The following is an 18,565-nucleotide window of genomic DNA, read 5'->3' as shown; positions in this document are numbered from 1 at the left end:
GCTCCACACAAAGCAGGAACAATTTTTTTGAAGATACTTCACAGGGACATTGAGTGGAATAGATATTTGAAAAATATTTGACTGTAGCTTTGGGAGCAGCAGAGCTCATGCAAAAGAGACTTCTCTTGTAGCTCCCTCTTATAGAGATTCCTTGGCATCTGATAATGTGGTCAACTCAGTCTGTTTTCATGACACTGGTAAGAATTTAGTGAGACCTCCACACACTGTCAAATGCTGCTATGCCTACCTTTCAGAATCTAACTGAAGATCAGAAAGAAATCTAAAAGCCTAAATACCAGCCAAAGTTTCAAAAGTGATTGAGGGAGGTAAGACAAAGTGATGAATAAGGCTTATATCCTTAGGAAACATGGCTAAAGTACTATTCTGCACTTACCATTTCCAGGTTATCAAAATACCACAACCTGAAACAAAACATTGACCCAGCTGAAATTACAGACTTTTTACAAAATTTCTTTTTCTAAATGTCTTTTTAAATGTCACCTCCAGCCTTATTTCTGTTATTTTTTTCTCTGCAGTCTATAAACTGCACAAAGTAGAATTGGGAAGTCAGTAGCAAGAAACTAGGTCTTTGTATTTCACTGAGACTTCTTTTGGCAGGGAAAGGGGATGAAGCTAGTGATAGGCTAATTATTTAGCTTAAAGAAAGCAGCCAGAATCCTGGTATCAACTGCAGTAAGAAGTGGAAGGGGAGGGGGGTGGAAAGAACATGTCACCTGTTCAGATAAACTGAGTAATTGTGAAAGGGGTAACTGCCTGGTCTCTGACACAGTTATTTGGGAGGCAATGTTTGGATGCAAGAGTTCTGTTTTGTATGTTAGGCCAAATGAACAATGTCACTCACCTCAAATGACAGAAAACCGTGTACATCCACCAAGTCACCACCACAAGAGACAGCAGCAATCACAGAAATGTTTCCCCAGCATCTATGAGAAAAATTTTAGCAATTTTTCTTCTCAAGTGTGCAAAAAAGTTAAAATAAAATCCTGCCTGATTTTTGTAAGGGAAGAGCACGTATTTCTTCTGAAATACATTGCCCAGAAGCAAAAGCCACCAAAATCCTCCTTTGACTGCAAAGAAGTTAACAAGAAAGAAATCTCCATTACCAGATTAAAAAAAAAAAAAAAGAGTTCTTGACTGTTTCAGTTTTCCCAGTCTTACCAGCCCCTTCCATAACTTCGTGAAACAGTAATAGCAGAAGGAAAACCGATATTCTTACACAATGTCTGTGACCTGGGGGCAGCCTGTTTGGGGTGCAGCTGGATGTAAACTGTGGGGGGAAAAAAATGTAATTTAAGGAAGGAAGTTTGAAACATTTTTTCATTCTTCTTTCAAGAATTGGGAGATAGAAGGATCAGGTGTCTGTACTTCAAAGTCATTCTGTTCTCTGTAGTCCATATTTCTTTAAAAAGCAGACATAAGCAAGTGACAGTTTTTCCTAGCTCAAACACCTCATCTTTACCAATGCCATTCAAACTGCTCTCCCAAAGCCTTGCTTCACTAGGAAGCTGCTGGTGGGCAAAATCAGCTGCAAAGCAGCAGTCGGTAGCATGTGTGTGTGTGTGCTACTTTGCATCTTAGCACACACACACTACCCAGAGTGCCAATGCCAGGTCGTTTCCCCAGTGAATGATCATCTTGTCCTAGGGAAAGATTACTCGGTATAGGTAATGTTTTGCAGAGAAAAACTAAATACTCAAAGTCATCTCAAATACCCTAACCCTAAGCTGATCAGGTCCAAGATCTGTATTGATATATAGCCTCTTCTGCCCATTTCTGTAGGAAAGTACTAGAAGTTCTTCTGTTTGGTCTGCAGGATTACTTCATTGCATAAGTTATTGGCTTCAGTCGACTGGTACAGCATACTGATTGAATCAAGTCCTTCCCTTCTGACAAAAATATTCTTCTTTCTTCTTCCTATGCCTTATATTTATGATAGTTCATTGATCAAAGCAAAGCAAGCTGTCAGAGCATGTCTGTGCAGCAGTCAAGACGGTTACAACACCTGCCCAAGGAGCTCTATGAATATTCGGGCACAAAGCTGTCTCAAGGTTATTCAGCAATGCAGGCAAAAATTGTATTGGGCTATCCCAAGGATGAAGATTCAAGTAAAGCCACCCTTACTTCAGGAAGGGGAGGAAAAAGGGACAGGAATAGAGTTAGGATAGAAAACAGCAAGGAGAGAGAGGGGCTGGCTTCTCCTGCCAACATGAAAATGGGAAATCTGGTGGTATCAACTCCTTCTGTGAGGGTCTATTTCTCTCTCTCTAGTGACCTAACTGGACAGATAGACTTTGACAAGGGCAACAGCTGCCTGCCTTGATTTCTAAACTTTTCACATACTGGAATTTGCACCAGGCCCATCACCAGTCTGACTACATCTACAATGATAAGTAAAACCAGGCCAGGAATTGTTCTGCAACCTTGAGAGCAAGTGGTACAGGATGTTCATGCCATGATGCAGAGCACTTGGCCCTGAGTCTTGTGTGGACTTTATGTGTCTTGGTTTTAAGGCATAATTAGTATATTGACAGTGATTTTTTTTCCACTTCAAATCATCTGAAATAACATGAGGTCTGTGTTGCAGACCAAGGTTATATGTTGCTTGACGCAAAGGTGGCATGAGGGCCTGTGGAGATGTCTGAGGGATCAAAGCGTGCAGGGAGAGTGAGAGTGAAAGAAGCCAAACCTGATGCAATCTCATCCGTGCTGTCTAATGCAAGTGGTCCCTGGCACATACTGTTTCCCAAACCATTCCCACATATTGTCTCAGAGCGCTAGTTGGCATGGGCCAAAGCCAAGACAGGTAGTTTGCTAACATTTAGCAGTATAGATAATCAGCATTGGACAGGCCAGCCAAGCTCCTATTTACAGTTCTGCTTCCAGAAACAACCAGGAGTACTCCCCAGATATCAGTGACATTACAGGTGCAGAATTAAATGAGTCAGTTATCTAAAGGAAATGTTCAGCTGACGAGCTAATTTTTGTTTCTAGAGTTTTCAGTTGGGAAAATTTTAATGAGAAAACATCATGAGAATAAGGAACTGATTCTCCCCATCTCTTCTCACAAAACCTGAGAATAGTCTTTTTCCATGTAATCAGTAAGGAAAATATATGGAGAAACCAGGATTTAACCAGCCCTCACACAACTTCCCTGTAAGTCAACAGTTCAGATGCAAAAGAGAAGCTGGATAGAAAATGAAGTCATACTCTCCTCAGAGTTACACAGGGAAAAACAAGGAGCAAAGGGCGCAAGATGTGGTGAGGGAAATTCCAACAGGATATAAACAAAAAAAAGTCCCTGATGCGGGAGATGCAGATTGGGACCTGGCCCAGAGAGGCTGTGGAAACTCCCATCATTGGCCCTGAGCAACATAATCTAACTTTGAAGTTGGTTCTCTGTTGAGCAGGGGTGTTGGTCAAGAGACCATTAGGGGTCCTTCTGACCCAAAATACTCTATGATTTTAAGCAGGTTTTAAATTTATTTGTTTATTATTTCTAGCAGTTAGGACCTGTAAACACAAACAGTTTAAAACTGATAACACTCAGGTCAGTATACATCCTTCATGCTTTCTCCTTTTCCTGGTACACCCCACAGAGATGAGAAGTTGAGTTCTTAGTAAATCTCTGAAGAAACAGTCCAACTGACAAGTAAAAATTTTGGCATTAGTACACATAATAGTAACTGGCAGAAATAGCTGGAGTTGAGTAACTGCAAAAAGAAATCTCTCATGGGACATGTCAGACAATGACACATTACAGCAACCCAGGGAGACATACACCTGACACAGAGGCATCAGAAAGAAAGCATGTGGCCAGTATTTGCAGCTATTAGGGCCTGTCAGCACTGTGAATCTTTAATGATCCCAACTACAGCAGTTGTCAGTAGTTTTGCCACATGGAAATACTAGACATAAGCCAAGCTCTGATGCTGTGGCATGACTCAGGGTAGGACACCTGGGCTGTCTCTGCCACTGACACTGCTCCACTGTTTGCAGCAGCAGTGACAATAGGATACGTTTTCCAAGTGCAAAAAATGCATCCTTTCAATCTTTCTCACCTTCTCAGAAGAAACACTGCTTTTGAGGAGGCTGTTGTCTGCATCAGTTGTGGGTAGGACAAGAACACTACACCAGAGGAGACTGAGGTCTGATTCTTTCAAAAGAGATAGAGTACCTCTCTGACTTCTTTGTAAGTTGGTATGAGAAATTGCATGCCAGTCTCTGATTTTAATGCCAGCCTTGCACACTTATCATGGCCAAGAATCTTCATTCTGCCTTTCTGGTAGTCCTCCATTGTCTAGTCTTCCATTGTTAGGCCATGATTTTTGGAGTAAACTCTGCTCCCTCCATCACATTGAGTTTAGTCTCCATTGTTCAACATTCTCTGAAATTTTTCTACCTTTTGTAGCTGTATGGGTTTGTCATTCTCAGACTTTCTTATCTATTACCTGCTTAAGGTGAAAACATCTTTGCTTTTGCCTTTCTGATGAGAGCAAGGGCACAAGAGTGGGAAAGTTGAGCATGAAAGGTAGTGACCACTAGACAAGGGTGATAGACCATCTGCCATGAAGGATAAGGAGTGGATAATTTAACATACAGCTTGTGACAGAGGTTACTTGTACCATCCAGGGAAATATGATGAATAAGAACATGGCACAATCCGGAGCACATGTGCGATATCAGCAATAGCCCATACATATGCTGAGTCTGCTCAAGAGACTAGCATCTAGACTGCACTGAACTGGGCCTCCAAAAAACCCTCTGGACATTGGTCCCAGTCACCACATACATAAGGGGGTTATTGACCAGCATGTATGTTGATATCAAAACCAATAGGTTAATTAGTGTAGATTCACAGGCTTTCAGTAGAACCCTTACCTGCACTAAACCTCTAGCTCAAGCTTTTCTGGAAAATGAAAGTCTGGTAAAAATCATGTATAACTACACTAATCAGACAGGAGCTGGGATACCTACCAACAAACTCTCCTTATTACAGAAACCTATTTTCAATGCCAGGCATTTGCACTAGAGATGGCTCTGAATTACCACTGATTCCAAGCAGTCAGACTTCAGGTAGTAAACAAGTTTCATAATCCAATTTGGGATCCCCAGCCTAATGTAAAGCACAAGACATTGATAATCAACTGTCTCCACACATCTTTACAGGTTCAGAATGTGTAGCCTTTTCACACTGTACCATATACATAACAAAGCCGAGGCTGTTTGGCTTCCCTGTGCTTCAAATGAAGTTACATTTAGCAAAGCAGATGTAAAAACAACATTCTGAAGCCTTTAATGCTAAATTCTGTAATGAAATCGGTTACAATTCAAGACAAAAACTACAAGGTCAAATGACTACCAAAAATGGAGTCATGTTTTTTTAAATTCACATATCAGCTTCATTTTCCATCCCTTCATAAAAGGGCCAAGAATCAGAAATGAACGAAAATGTTTGTACTGCATAGAGGCAAAGCATTACTCAGGCTGATTTTTTACAGCTGTACAGGCTTAAAAGAGATGAAAATAGTAGAACGTTATTTTTATCAAGTTGGATTAGAAAGCAATGATGAAGCAGGTACTGTGAAAAAGCAAGGTATCATCCTTACAGCCTCTTTTCTAATCATATACTTCAATTTGCATTTCCTTTCTAGCGAAAACTGCTACTGAAATAAATTTAAAACACACGCATGCTCTCTTTGAAATTGTATTTATGATTCTATGGGTGCAAATAAGTAATTTGGTTCTTGAAGAAATTTGCCAAGTCAGTGTTTATTGAACATTTCAACATTTCAAAACGAGGACTAGACAATGTTCCCAGTTGAGTGAATAGATAATTTTGCATTGATTTCAACAGCGCAGGACCAGATCCTAATTCCCTTCTTTTTCAGAAGAAAATCTGCATTTTGTGATAATGACTGCTTACAATTGTTAACTGATCATAAAAGGCTCCATTTTTTTCTGTAAACAAGACTCTTTCTCCTCATATCTAGTGGTAATACACAGTGTCTTGCAGTACAGATTACCTGGTCTCACTGAGAGCAACACAGGCTGAGTTCATCAAACAGGCAAATCTCCCTCTATTCTGAGAGTATCTGTTCCTGTGCTCTCAGTGCTGATCAGACACGAGATTTTACAAAGCTCTGAAACGGTGACTAAAACCAGCCAGAGATCAGGCAAAGCATTTCAAAAGCTCCCTGTCTGCTTCCTCTCTCTGACTACTCCTTGCATCACAAGCAAGAAAAGAAAGACCCAGACTTAGAGCAGAGTATTGAACACTGCAGAAAATGTCTTGTGCTGTGCAGTGCTACGCTGCCTTCTCCTGATGTCAAAGCCTAACAACCTCACAGAGGCAGCGGGGAACAGAAATAGCCACCTGGTACTGCCACATATTCCACAGATGAGTTCAGTGTCAGGGAGGCTTGTGATCACAGCATATGAGAGGAGAATACTGAAGACCATTCACCAAATGCAAGTTTGGACCTTACAAATGCAAACCCCTGCGTAACTTAAAAGTTGTCCTCATCCTATCAGGAAAGTGGGTAAGGAATGACCTGCGTGCAGACAGAAATCACAGTCAGAATGATGTCTGCTTCACGTTTGTATACAATGCAACAAAGCCCATGAGAACATCTGCAGACTACAAATGGTTTTTTGAAATTAGTGAGTTTTCACTGAATTTGCATACAAACCATTCACAACTATGTTACAAGAGATAAAATTAGTCTACTAAGTTACAGCAAAATATTCACTGAACTCTCTGTATCAGCTTCTGTTACAAAAAGGTCAGTTATAATTTGTAATACTCTCTGTTGAAACTCCTAATTATTTTGCAGGTCATCGTATAACTGTAATACAGTATACAATCTAAACAGGTTATGAGTATTTAAATTAGACAAGTATGCCCTTTACATAGCTCCTTTGGCTTTTTATTTGTACAGTACCATGACAATATCTCTGAAGCACTATCAAAGTAAAAAAAAAAAAAATCACACTGCTAATGATAAAATGATTGCTTAAGGATTATAGTAATATGTTACATCACAGCCATGAAGGTCATGAAAGCATCTCCTTTACAGCTCATAGTTCCTTGTTGACACTAGATTCATGTTAGTCTATGGACTCTAAATAAAAATATGTGCTTGGAAACACTGGATTGTGTCTTTCCAGGGCTGTTCTGGAATAGACAAGACCAGGGCAACAACACTGGTTGCATGTTTACCAGAAAATAAAATGTTCCTGAGCACTGGCACCCAACTCCTTGTATGGTAAAATTCCTAGAAAAGCCCCTGACATGGTTTTGACCAATGCAGAACTGAGTACATACAATTCCTGGCTACATTTCAGGTGTTAGCACGGGACACAGACTATTCCTAATAAGCAGATTGTATGAGACTACCCTGCTTTGAAAACAACAGGAGTTCAATAATACAAGTGTGGGCTGTACAACTCCATTTAGCCTCCGTGCTAAAGAATAGGCCTGGGTACATTTAATTTGCTAATATATCCATAGCTAGTACATACTGCTATGATGAAACACAAGTGAACTATTCAGGGACTTATTTAGGAGAACTCCTTGTCATTTGCTGAAAAATTAACTCACTGAAATCTCATACGTCTTGTATGCATTTGCCTAAGAGACTCACTGAAACAAATACTTTGAACAGAATAGTCTAAATTGGCCTAAACTGGCACAGTATTGCTACCTGGCCATTGTGTTCAAACAAACATAGTGTTTACTGGGAGAGGGGAAAGCATTCAGAAGTACTTTTTTTTTTTTTTCTGCAGTGCAGATTAATAATATGTATATATTTTTGTCATGAAGAAAAGTGGAGAGTAAAAATAGCTCTCAAGTGAGATAGCTGCTATTCACTCCCCTGTTCCTGGAATCATGACAGCCATTATATAACCAAAAGGAAAATTAAATTAAATTAAATAAACAGCATAAGCTAATTGGGTTGATATCAAGTAAAACTATAATAAGTCAAAGTGTTCTGTGGCAAAGGTGCTGACAATATGTGGCTGTTCCTCAGCCTTAGTGGTGAACAGAGATCCTGCCATGTGTTTAAAACTTATTCATCAAGCATTTCCATGGAAACACACAGATGCACAATCCTTGGATCACTTATTTCAGAAATTGCTGCTCCCAAGGTTCACTCTGGAGTGAGAACTCAGATCAGGGACAGTGTTGGGCTGTGATTCTGATCTATAAACCTTCCCACAGAGGTGTTCATTGGGTCTCACAGTAGGAGAATTTGGGAGAGGGAAAGAATGAAAAGGCATCTTATGTAAAGAGAAAAAGACTAAAAACTTGACCTTAATTTTTCCTCTCAGAGACTGCCTGAGAGTTGAGAAATGACAGCACTGGAAAGAGCCTGAAGAGTTTACAAAATGGCCAGATGCCCCCAGGGACATTAAAATGTCTGCAAGAGTGTTAGCAAGATGCTATACTGAGAGAGACTTAGGCTTAGATTGAATGCAGTCACTGGGTTTGGTTGTCCAAAGCTGACCTCTTACATATCCAGATGGGAGTCAGCTCTGGTGAGACCAGAAAAATCCTCCCACATTGCAAGGCGCAGGTCTCTGAAGCCCATTTACAGTGACGGTGACAGCCCACCACCATCTGCTGGGGAGCACAGCAGCTCCTTGCTCTTGTTATAAAACCTATGGCCACTTGACAAAATGTGGCCCTTACCTCTCTTTGTGGGTCACCTCATGTACTGTGAAAGAAAGGAAAAGCTGGTTATGATGCACAAGGGCTTAATCAACACAAAGCATTTTGAAAGCATCAATAAAATTTGTTGTATGAATAAAAGGTGCTTCATTGCTAGCAAGTACTTCTATAGGAAATAAACACTTTATGCAAAGCAAGATAGATGGGTACTGCATATGACTGATAGGCATCCCTGGATGGGGATGTCCCTTTAGATTTCTTCTGATGCCAGTAATAAAATCAGCACGTGTGCACTCTCCGAGCCCTGGTTTTAGTACACTTTGCTGTTTCTGTAAGAAATGCTCAGGCATGGAGGTCTAGGACATGGTTGCCTTTAATAGCAAGGTCAGAAGTAAGGTATATTCTCAAAGGTGACAGAGGAGACACCTGCACACTGTCTCTGTGTTCATGCCAGGCTCTAACTAGGAGGGGAAAGCAAAATATTCATAATGCCTTAAAGATAGTGAACCACATTAAACCAGCATTACTAGTTTAACATACAGTCCATTAAATCCTCAAAAGCCAGAGACTTCATAGGCTGTTCATAAGTATTTGAGGGGTCTATTACTGCAGTGATGTGATAGCTCCTATGGACTAAAATTTCCTTAGGCATAACAGAGAGCTAAGCATAAAGTGTGAAGCCTTAACTTCAAATTTTCTGGCTTTGGCTTAAATCTGCCTCACAAGGTTCCTGCAATGCCTTTTTATTGTGTTTATTTTGTCACACATTATATAGCGTTAGTGATAATGCAAGCAGGCACGCTGTCACCAACTGGGGTAAGTTCATTCAGAAATGACTGCCTTGTGACACGACTTCCAGTGCTGCCACTACCATCAGCCTGAACAATTCTCTCTTTAGACATAGCAGCAAACTGAAAAGGTGACACAGGATGGAGTGCACAGTCTTAAAACACAGAATTGCTATCAGGTTTCCATGCTACTGTCGGCCTTTGAGCATTTCTTTTAACACAGGGGCTGAACAGAGACTTGGCTGGCAGTGGAGCAGGCCAGAAGGAGAGACAACCAGTCGACAACGCATTTTTTTTTTTCTGAGTATTTCAGTCACCCCTAAAACTTTACAAGGGTCTGTGATCTTTCTCAACAGGGATGAGTCTGCACATCTTGAAAAAGCTACAGGTGCCACGAGACTCCACAGATGATCTGCTGTGTAGCACATGTTTCTAAGTGAGAGACTAAAATGCTCTTCGAGCCATACTGACACCCCAAGAGCAGCCCCTTGTGTGACCCTCTCTCTGGACAAGAGCCCGGGCTTCCCTGGTAGCTCCTCTATGTGAAAGGGTTTGGGTCTGCTGCCCAGGGCAGTGCCAGGTGGAGACACCCAAGCCCGTGGGGTGCCAGAGACTGCTATGTCAAGCAGGAGCTTTGATGGGTTTATGCCCCCATCTCCCAACCAGGTGAGAGGCACTCAGAGGCAACTGGAGCTCAGGGAAATGAAGTGCTTCCCAACCCAAGCTGCTTGCTCCCAGCTCTCTGCTTGAAGGTCACTACCCACAGCAGGACTGGGCAGCCCACGCTTGGGCCTGCACAGTGGGTACCGCAGAATATCAATGTAAACTGTGGCCATTGCAGGGCACACTGACAACATGCAGGTCAGTGCGTCTAGGCAGAGACAGCCTCACTGTGTCCTCAAGTCTCATGCAAAACACATTCGATTAAACTATTCTCCTCCTCAGTAAACTCTTTTTTCTTGCACCTAAACATAATGAAGCTATTTATCTCAAAAGGCTGGGAAAGTGAAAAAAAAAAAATGCAATTACTGTCATTTCTCATTTTAAATTCTTGTAAGACACTTACAGAGGACTGCTGTTTAGGCCCATACCATCAGAGAAAAAGGCACACTTGAATGAAAGGCCACAGGCATACAGAATTAAAATGAAATAATGTTCTGAAGTACTGTATGTTTTACACTACTGGGAGAAGGACACACAATTCCCTGTCTCAGTATCAGCGAGACATTGATTTTCTGTGGAAATGTGCTTGAATTGCTCTTGGTATATATTACACTGTAGCCTTCAACAAGAATAGGATTGGTTCTTTCTAAAAACTATTGGGTTTTTTTTTAAACTCCTTATACTTATTTAATACTTTCCCCATAGCAATGCAATTGATAGAAAAAATAGCTCAACAATTGCTCATTTTCTCTGCTCATCTTGTTGACTGAAACCCCCAAGTGAATCCATTTCCTCATTTATATCTGCTATCTCCCAGAAGATCTTTCTTGGTGCGTAAGAAATCTCATTTATTAAATTGTAGGGGGGGTGGGAGGAAGAAAGATCTGCTTAAACACATCTCGCAGGATTTAAATATGGGTGTAGATAGGATGACCTGATCAATAGGAAATGAGAGTTTTCCTTCAAAGTATTTTACTTAGCAATAATTTGAGGATGCTTGGCATCATCTGAGTTTTGTGTTGTGCATCTAATAGGTGAACAAAGATCAAGGATGATAATTTTATTGATTAATAGCAATTTCATGCCAGTAATACAGGAAGAAGTTGTGTGTTGACTTACATAAATAATAAGAAAAATAATGTCTGCCTTTTTCTTGTTTGTTTTTCATGGCAGCTAACGTACTGGAAGAAGACTCAATGGAGCAGGACATAGAGAGCCCTGTCACTATTCATCAGCCAAAGTTGCCCAAACAAGCTAGAGAGGATCTGCCAAAAAATATAAACAAAGAATGTGCCAAGAGAAAAATCCAGAGGTATGTTAGGAAAGATGGGAAATGCAACGTCCACCATGGGAATGTCAGAGAGACTTACCGTTACTTGACTGACATCTTCACTACCTTAGTCGATCTCAAGTGGAGGTTCAACCTGTTGATTTTTGTCATGGTTTACACTGTGACCTGGCTCTTCTTTGGAATGATATGGTGGCTAATTGCCTACATGCGAGGAGATATGGATCATATAGGGGACAGCACATGGACCCCATGCGTCAGCAACCTCAATGGGTTTGTCTCAGCCTTTTTATTCTCAATCGAGACAGAAACCACCATTGGGTATGGTTACCGGGTCATCACGGACAAGTGTCCCGAGGGAATTATTCTGCTTTTAGTGCAGTCTGTTTTAGGTTCTATCGTCAACGCTTTCATGGTTGGCTGCATGTTTGTGAAAATATCCCAACCCAAGAAGAGGGCAGAAACCTTGGTTTTTTCTACAAATGCAGTTATTTCCATGCGGGATGGAAAGCTGTGTCTGATGTTCCGAGTAGGAGACCTTAGGAATTCACACATTGTAGAGGCATCCATACGAGCCAAGTTGATCAAATCCAAACAGACAAAGGAGGGGGAATTTATACCACTCAACCAGACAGATATCAACGTAGGTTATTACACAGGGGATGATCGTCTCTTTTTGGTTTCACCACTGATCATCAGCCATGAAATTAACCAGCAGAGTCCTTTCTGGGAGATTTCCAAAGCCCAGTTGCCCAAAGAGGAGCTAGAAATTGTTGTAATCCTAGAAGGAATGGTGGAGGCAACAGGTAACATTTCTTATACTTTGTATAAGGTAAATGCTTTAATTTTAGAAAGGAAAATCAGTGGGTTTGCTTCACTTTAAAGGAATCACTTCAATAGTCATTACATTTGAAAAAGGCATCAGTTATCTGGTTAGCTTCAACATTAAAAGCATGCCCAGTTTAATTGTCTGTTCCATCTTGCCTAATGGAATTAGTGTTGTTTCTGCTCTGTTTGGAAAATGGGCTAGCGTTTCTCATTTTCTAAATTTTTCACAGCATGTCACCCAGTTATTTGTCATTCTATTGCAGGAGCAACTCAACAACTAGAACCTTGTGGGATATAATGATTTAGGAAAAAAAAATCAATATAGAACTCTGTTTATGATTAATGTGGAAGCACCGTAGTTCCTGCTGCTTCCAATCACCCATGGGTAACTGCAGAATAACTGCCTGACACGTGAAATTCTTAGCCTGTTTAGATCCAGTAGGAAGTGATAATGTGCTCAGTTTTCTCTTTTTGCTTGCTTGTTTGCTTGGTTTTGTTTTAACTTGTAACATGGGGCTTGTTCCACTTTAGTTCACAAAAGATCTGTCTTATTTTGTATTTCACTGAGGCTCCCTACACACTGGAGAAGTGTACAGAACACTTAAAGCTGGTATATATAAATAAGGAATGTTATGTCACCAGTCTTGAGAGGCTATTTCGTCATTACCTACAGTTATACAGCAGAACATCAGATACCACTTGATGTGGAGAAAATAGTGCTCGGAATTCAAAGCAAATGGACTAGTAATGTTTACTCTTTGCATTAAAGCCAGAATAGTAGGAGGATACTTTCTCTAAAACTGCTGTATTTCCCAAAGTCAGAATGCTGGTATACTTGTTTTAGAGGCTGCAGGTGTTTTTTCCTGTTAATGACAGCATCAATCTCAAAAGTGAGTAAATATAATCAATACAAGGGAATGGTGATTAGAAAATGAAGAAAAGATGTGCCTGAGGAGGACAAAACACTGAATATTGAAATAGAAGAACCAGGTTTGCCATTTTTCCCCATTACTGTAGCAAAAGCTAGGGAAGTTTGAGGATGCAGATTACACATCTCTGACAGAGGTACAACCTTTCTAACCCTGACTCATGTTCTGCAACTGGAGCCAGGAAATAAAGAGCAGTCTCTTACTAGAACATGTGTGTGTGCTTCACACATCTATTATGTGGTGTCAGAAGAAAACTGCATTTGTCACTATATAATAAACGTGTGAGACAAAAATGGAGCAAAAAAAAAATTGAAAGGAACTTGGCAGAGAATTTGAAGTGGTAAATGCAAGGCTTCCAAATTTTCCAGGAAGTAGGTGGTACCGAAGAGAAATTAAGATGAAATGTTTAGTGTTTCTGATATGTGCAGTAGACAGAGGTTTCAAACATCTGCATCACCTTCAGGTGAGACGATGAGGAAATTGCTGTTTGTTAGCTGAAACCATTTTGAGATTTCTGAATTGCAACTAAATGAACTTGACATCCCAAAGAGCGGTGGATATTTTCAAGTTTACTGAACACCATGTTTTTTTCAGAAAAATGATTGGCAAGTAGTAGAAGTATAAAAACATCCCACTGAAAATACCTGTAAAATCAAAAGAAAGTATACTTCTGCAGTGCATCGAATGTAGTTTGTTGTCCTAAGCCTCGTTACTCTTCATTGTTTAACCCTCCCTTCCTGACCTCATCTTCTCCCCTGCACACTCACATGGCTCTCTGGGCTCTCCTTTGCTGCTTTGATATTGGCTACATCTTCCACTCCACCATTATAAGCCTTCACCAGAGCAGACTAGCTCTCAGACTGCTCAGGCTGGCAAAGTTTAAGTTAAAATGCTAGAAGAATCCATATTAACAAAGAAACTGGATGCAATGATTTGAAAACCCACTGAAGCCATCCAGGATGAAGGTGTTACCCTGGTACCGGATAGATAGCTACATTTGCCATTTTAAGCTGCTCTATTTTGTTCTGTTTGGGTGAGCTCTCCAGCTGCATGAGATATGAGGGGAGGGCATCAAATAATGCCGCTTAACTATGGCACCAGAAATATTAACATCATAACTACCAGCACAATTCCTAAAACATGTTTGTGCAGAAGTAGACACTTGTTCTGTGCTTTGCCCACATGCTTTGGGTTATTTTTGTTGAAGGTCAACTTTCTTCCAAAAATAGACATTCTCTCTCTTTTAATTTACAAATATTTTCCAGTTACATCCTGGCAGACACTGAAAACAAATTTAGGCCATCTATTCACATTTCCTTCTTAGACCCCATGCAGAGTGAGAGTAGAAAAGAAGTTGCTTATAGCAGCAATCTCCAACCCTGGAGAGCAAGCAATACACTACCCATCATATCTGCCAACATTGGTCAAAGTCATGGGATACAGAAACATTAAAGCTGAAGCTAAGAAAATGTGACCTCAGCTATAGCAATATCATCACTCAGTGTCATTGCTCATGGGTCAAAAACAGATTGAGATCATTAGCTTATGTTATTCATCAGAAAAGCCACTCCCAAGTTTGACCAGTGAAAACAATCCTTTCTCTATTTTCAGAGCTTCCCCACTCTGATAACATTTATACCTTTAATGAGAAGTAACACAATGGAAAATGCTAAGTATAAACATTTGCTATTATTTTTATTAATTATTGATATTATTCTGTTTAAAGTTTTACTGAGCAGGTGATATCATTTTATATGTATACCATACTTTCCACCGTAAGGGCTCCAAAAGCACATCTACCTATAGTATGAAACACAACTGTTTGTGTAGTGCCATGTGAAATTGCATGTTAGGACAGGAAATGAAGATTAATGCATTTTATTAAATGAAATTGAAATAATTAACCAAACTAAAATTCAGTAGAATGATCAAGCCAAGGACCCCCCTAATTCCTTGTGGAAGCATCGCCATATCTTTCTGAGATATGAAAAATGTAGATATGTCTTTAGAAGGCTGATACCAAAATATTAGCCTAGGAAGCATCAATAAACCTTGACTATTCACATTCATTCTACCATGAATATTACTTTGAGGGCAGAATCTTCAACAAGACACTTTCAACAAGATGCAAAGTCAATCTGACTACTTCATACAGCATCAGCAAAAACTCAAAATAAGACTGTTTTTTAAAATGTTTGTTAATGATCCTTCCAATATGCAATCTATTTATTTACAACAACATTCAAAAATATCCCTTTGGGTTCAAAGAATAACATTCCTTCAAAGATTTAATCCTGTGGTTTTCTTGATACTGATGTACATCTCTCAAGTGTCCAAAAAATCCAATCATGATATGAAGTACATTAGGCTGCCATGAAGCAACCAACAAGACTTCAGGAACAAGGGGGCAAAAGTTCAACCAAGGGTCACCATATCTGAAGGACACATGACTTATTTCCACATTTTGCAGCTCCTGTTCCATTTCCCACCATGCCAGCAACAGGTAGGACTGCCAGTGCGATGCAAGTATCAATACTAACTGCAGAAACAAAAGTAACGTCCACCTTTAACAGGGAAGCCATTTCTGAGGCACTTATGCTTCTTTTAGTGTCAGACTACAGCTGTGGCATTGACAGAATAGCCCCATACCAGCAAAGGCTCTGGTCCCACGCTTAGGCAGAACTAAAAAGCAGGATTCTAGCATCCCTCCACTCCTTATGGGAGAGCTGCAACATTAAATGCAAATGAACTAACTGGAAAGAACATAACACACTGATCTCAGCTCAGCAGTATTTGATATTTGCTATTCAAAATAGTTGGTTTATATTGAAAGGCTATTGAAATGATATTATTTCCAGGACTCCACTTAAGAGATTTGTTAGAGTATGCACATTTATAGTAATGGAATTTGAAGACATTTTTTTTTTCCTTGGATGAACAAAAAAACTTAAGCCCAAATATCCTGAACCCTGTCTCCCCTAAACAGCAGGCACAAAAGCTTGGATTTGAATAAGTTCATTATTTGTTTTAAATTTTTAAAAAATCTATAATTAAGAATTTTTGTGATAATTTAATAGCCTTTTTCTAACTATAGGCTTGAAATTTTTAAGCCTTTTTCACCTAGTGAAATCTATTTTAAAGGGAGGTCTTATCATCATAAGCAAACCAGTCATTTTAAAAAATTAAACAGGACTTCCAAATGTATAATTTTGATACAAGAAATAAACCAAGATCAAGAAAAAGAAAGTCATTTAAATTGGGGGAAGTGAAGTGGGAAAGTATGTGTCTTACAATAGCTAAAGAAACAGAGAGAAAGAAAATGAGAAACTCAGAGGGATTTATAAAAAAAAAAGAGACAGAGAAAGAAGAGTATCCTGAACAGCCCATAGCCTTCTTAGTAGCACGGTTGCTGAATCATAAGCAGCCTGGTTCAAATCCCTCCTCTAAACCCGCATTAATTTACAGAAAAGAGCATTTTCTAACACAGGAAAAGAATATGAACTATTTCAACTTAAGCCAGCAAGACACCCAAACTCTGTGAAGCTGGATCTGGCCAGTAGGGTGCACTAGATGACACTCTGGCAGTTCCCTCTGCCTAAAAATAAAAACAAGAAAATTGAAACAGTACCAAGGGAAGAAAATGATCTACACATTTATAACTGTCAAAAAATAAGCAACAAAGCTAGACAGATAATTTTAGGTTCATATGGATAATTTTACAAGTAAACTTGTAATAGTGTGCATTTATAATTCTGACACACGGGCAGCTTGAGAGCAGTATCTGCGGAATGGGTTATAGCTACGTAAACAAACACACTTGCCAGCTGTGGAAAATGTGTGTGGAAAGCAATAAAATGCTCACATAGATGGTTATTTATATAGTAAATGATGCTATCAACTAGACAAACATTGTATAAATCTGTTCCCACTCTTCAGTACAGCCCCTTTGACTGACTGATTTATTGTCTTTTTTATTTCTCCCAGATGAATTGCCATATTTACCCCTTATCCTTGCCCAGTCCTAACAAATATCTCCCTTTGATATGCATGTTAGCAGTTCCAACCCTTCAAAACATCTCAGCAGACTTTTCTCTCTCTCCAAATAAGCATTGCTTGGGTTACAGTTTTTCACTAGAATTTTTTACTTCTCTTCAAAGAAGAGATGTTTATGCTCTCAAATTGCTTCTTAAGGGGATGTAGATGAAAGGAAGAAAAGAACTAGGATTTCTCACACCCAAGTGTTTTTGCAAGGCAACTGGTGAAAGTAGATTTGATCATTGTGCTCCAGGATGTGACTAACATACATTGACTGAAATGCAATTTAAACAGGGTTAAGAATAAATGGCTTCTGCTCTAAGATAGCTCATCATCATTTCAGGAATGGTCAGAATACAATAGCTCTCCAGTCTTCAATTTTCCTTTCTTTTTGTTCTAAGAGTTTTAATATCTCTTGATGCTGGGTGATAGACTTAGACATCTAGGTTCACCTTCTCATATATCCCCATTTCCCTAGTGCTTGCCAGCAATCCCTCTCACTTATATTCCTTGTTCACATTTTCATTTTGTTAATTCTAGCAAAATATTTCATTGTTATTAATTCTAACACAGAAAATTAGGGATGTTAGCATGAGTGATTGCAGTCGTGAGCTGGAGTTCTAAATGACAGCAAAGAAAGGCACTCTGATTTCATTGCGACATTTCTTTCAGGAAGCTTTCTCTACAGGTGGAAAAGATTAGTCTATTTAGTGAAGGAGATTGTAAGGCTTAAAGGAGGCAATTACAATTTCACAATAGTTAAAACAATATGCAAAATGTCAAGAAGTCAGGGAGCAAAGTTCATGAGAAAAAAAGATATGCTGATTATGAGTATTTCAACCAAAATTTTGGTGACAGCATCTATATTGCTTTCAGGGAAGGCAGGGAAAAGGGATTACACATTTTGTTTAACAGTTTTATTCTCTGAATAGTGATGTAGTATACAAACGGGTTATCAAGTGTTTGATAATAGCCTATTGTCCATCTTTCATACCTTTCTCAGCAATCAGTTGCTCAGCTCTTCACAACTACAGCTGCTCCCTCGCCCCTAAATATTCATATATAATACTCAGATTCAAGCAGCAACTCATATGTTAAAATGTAAGATCCCTAAAGAAACAGGTCTCAGACCCCTCTGTATTAAAAAATACTTTCCGATAGCTAATTAGATATTATTAAATAATTCTGTTCTGAACACAAATCAAACTTGCAGAAGAGCTTCATTTTTCACATCATGTCCTTGCAAACCACATTAGGTCTCTCTGGGCACAGAGAAAGTGCAATTTCCAGTTCTTTGCATGGTCCTGGAGACCTCCACTATCAGTGTTGCTCCTTTCCTAGC

The 18,565-nt window shown here is 39.6% G+C and overlaps 1 protein-coding gene across 6 annotated transcripts in view; it reads left to right on the top strand.

Moving 5' to 3' along the window:
• KCNJ6 (potassium inwardly rectifying channel subfamily J member 6) overlaps window positions 1-18,565 on the top strand; it is a 173,455-nt gene that overhangs the window by 117,459 nt on the left and 37,431 nt on the right. For all 6 annotated transcript variants that reach the window (XR_012627489.1, XR_012627488.1, XM_074858347.1 and 3 more), the window contains one exon: window positions 11,317-12,237. Coding sequence is in view for 4 of the 6 variants with exons in the window: in XM_074858345.1 (XP_074714446.1) it covers window positions 11,317-12,237 (921 nt within the window). In the remaining 2 variants the exon portion in view is untranslated. The remainder of the gene's footprint in view (window positions 1-11,316; window positions 12,238-18,565) is intronic.

The sequence above is a fragment of the Strix uralensis genome, chromosome 2, assembly GCF_047716275.1.
Source record: "Strix uralensis isolate ZFMK-TIS-50842 chromosome 2, bStrUra1, whole genome shotgun sequence".
In the NCBI taxonomy this organism is placed as follows: Eukaryota; Metazoa; Chordata; class Aves; order Strigiformes; family Strigidae; genus Strix; species Strix uralensis.
The sequence above is the reverse complement of the archived record's forward strand: the minus strand, read 5'-3'. Positions and strand labels throughout refer to the sequence as shown.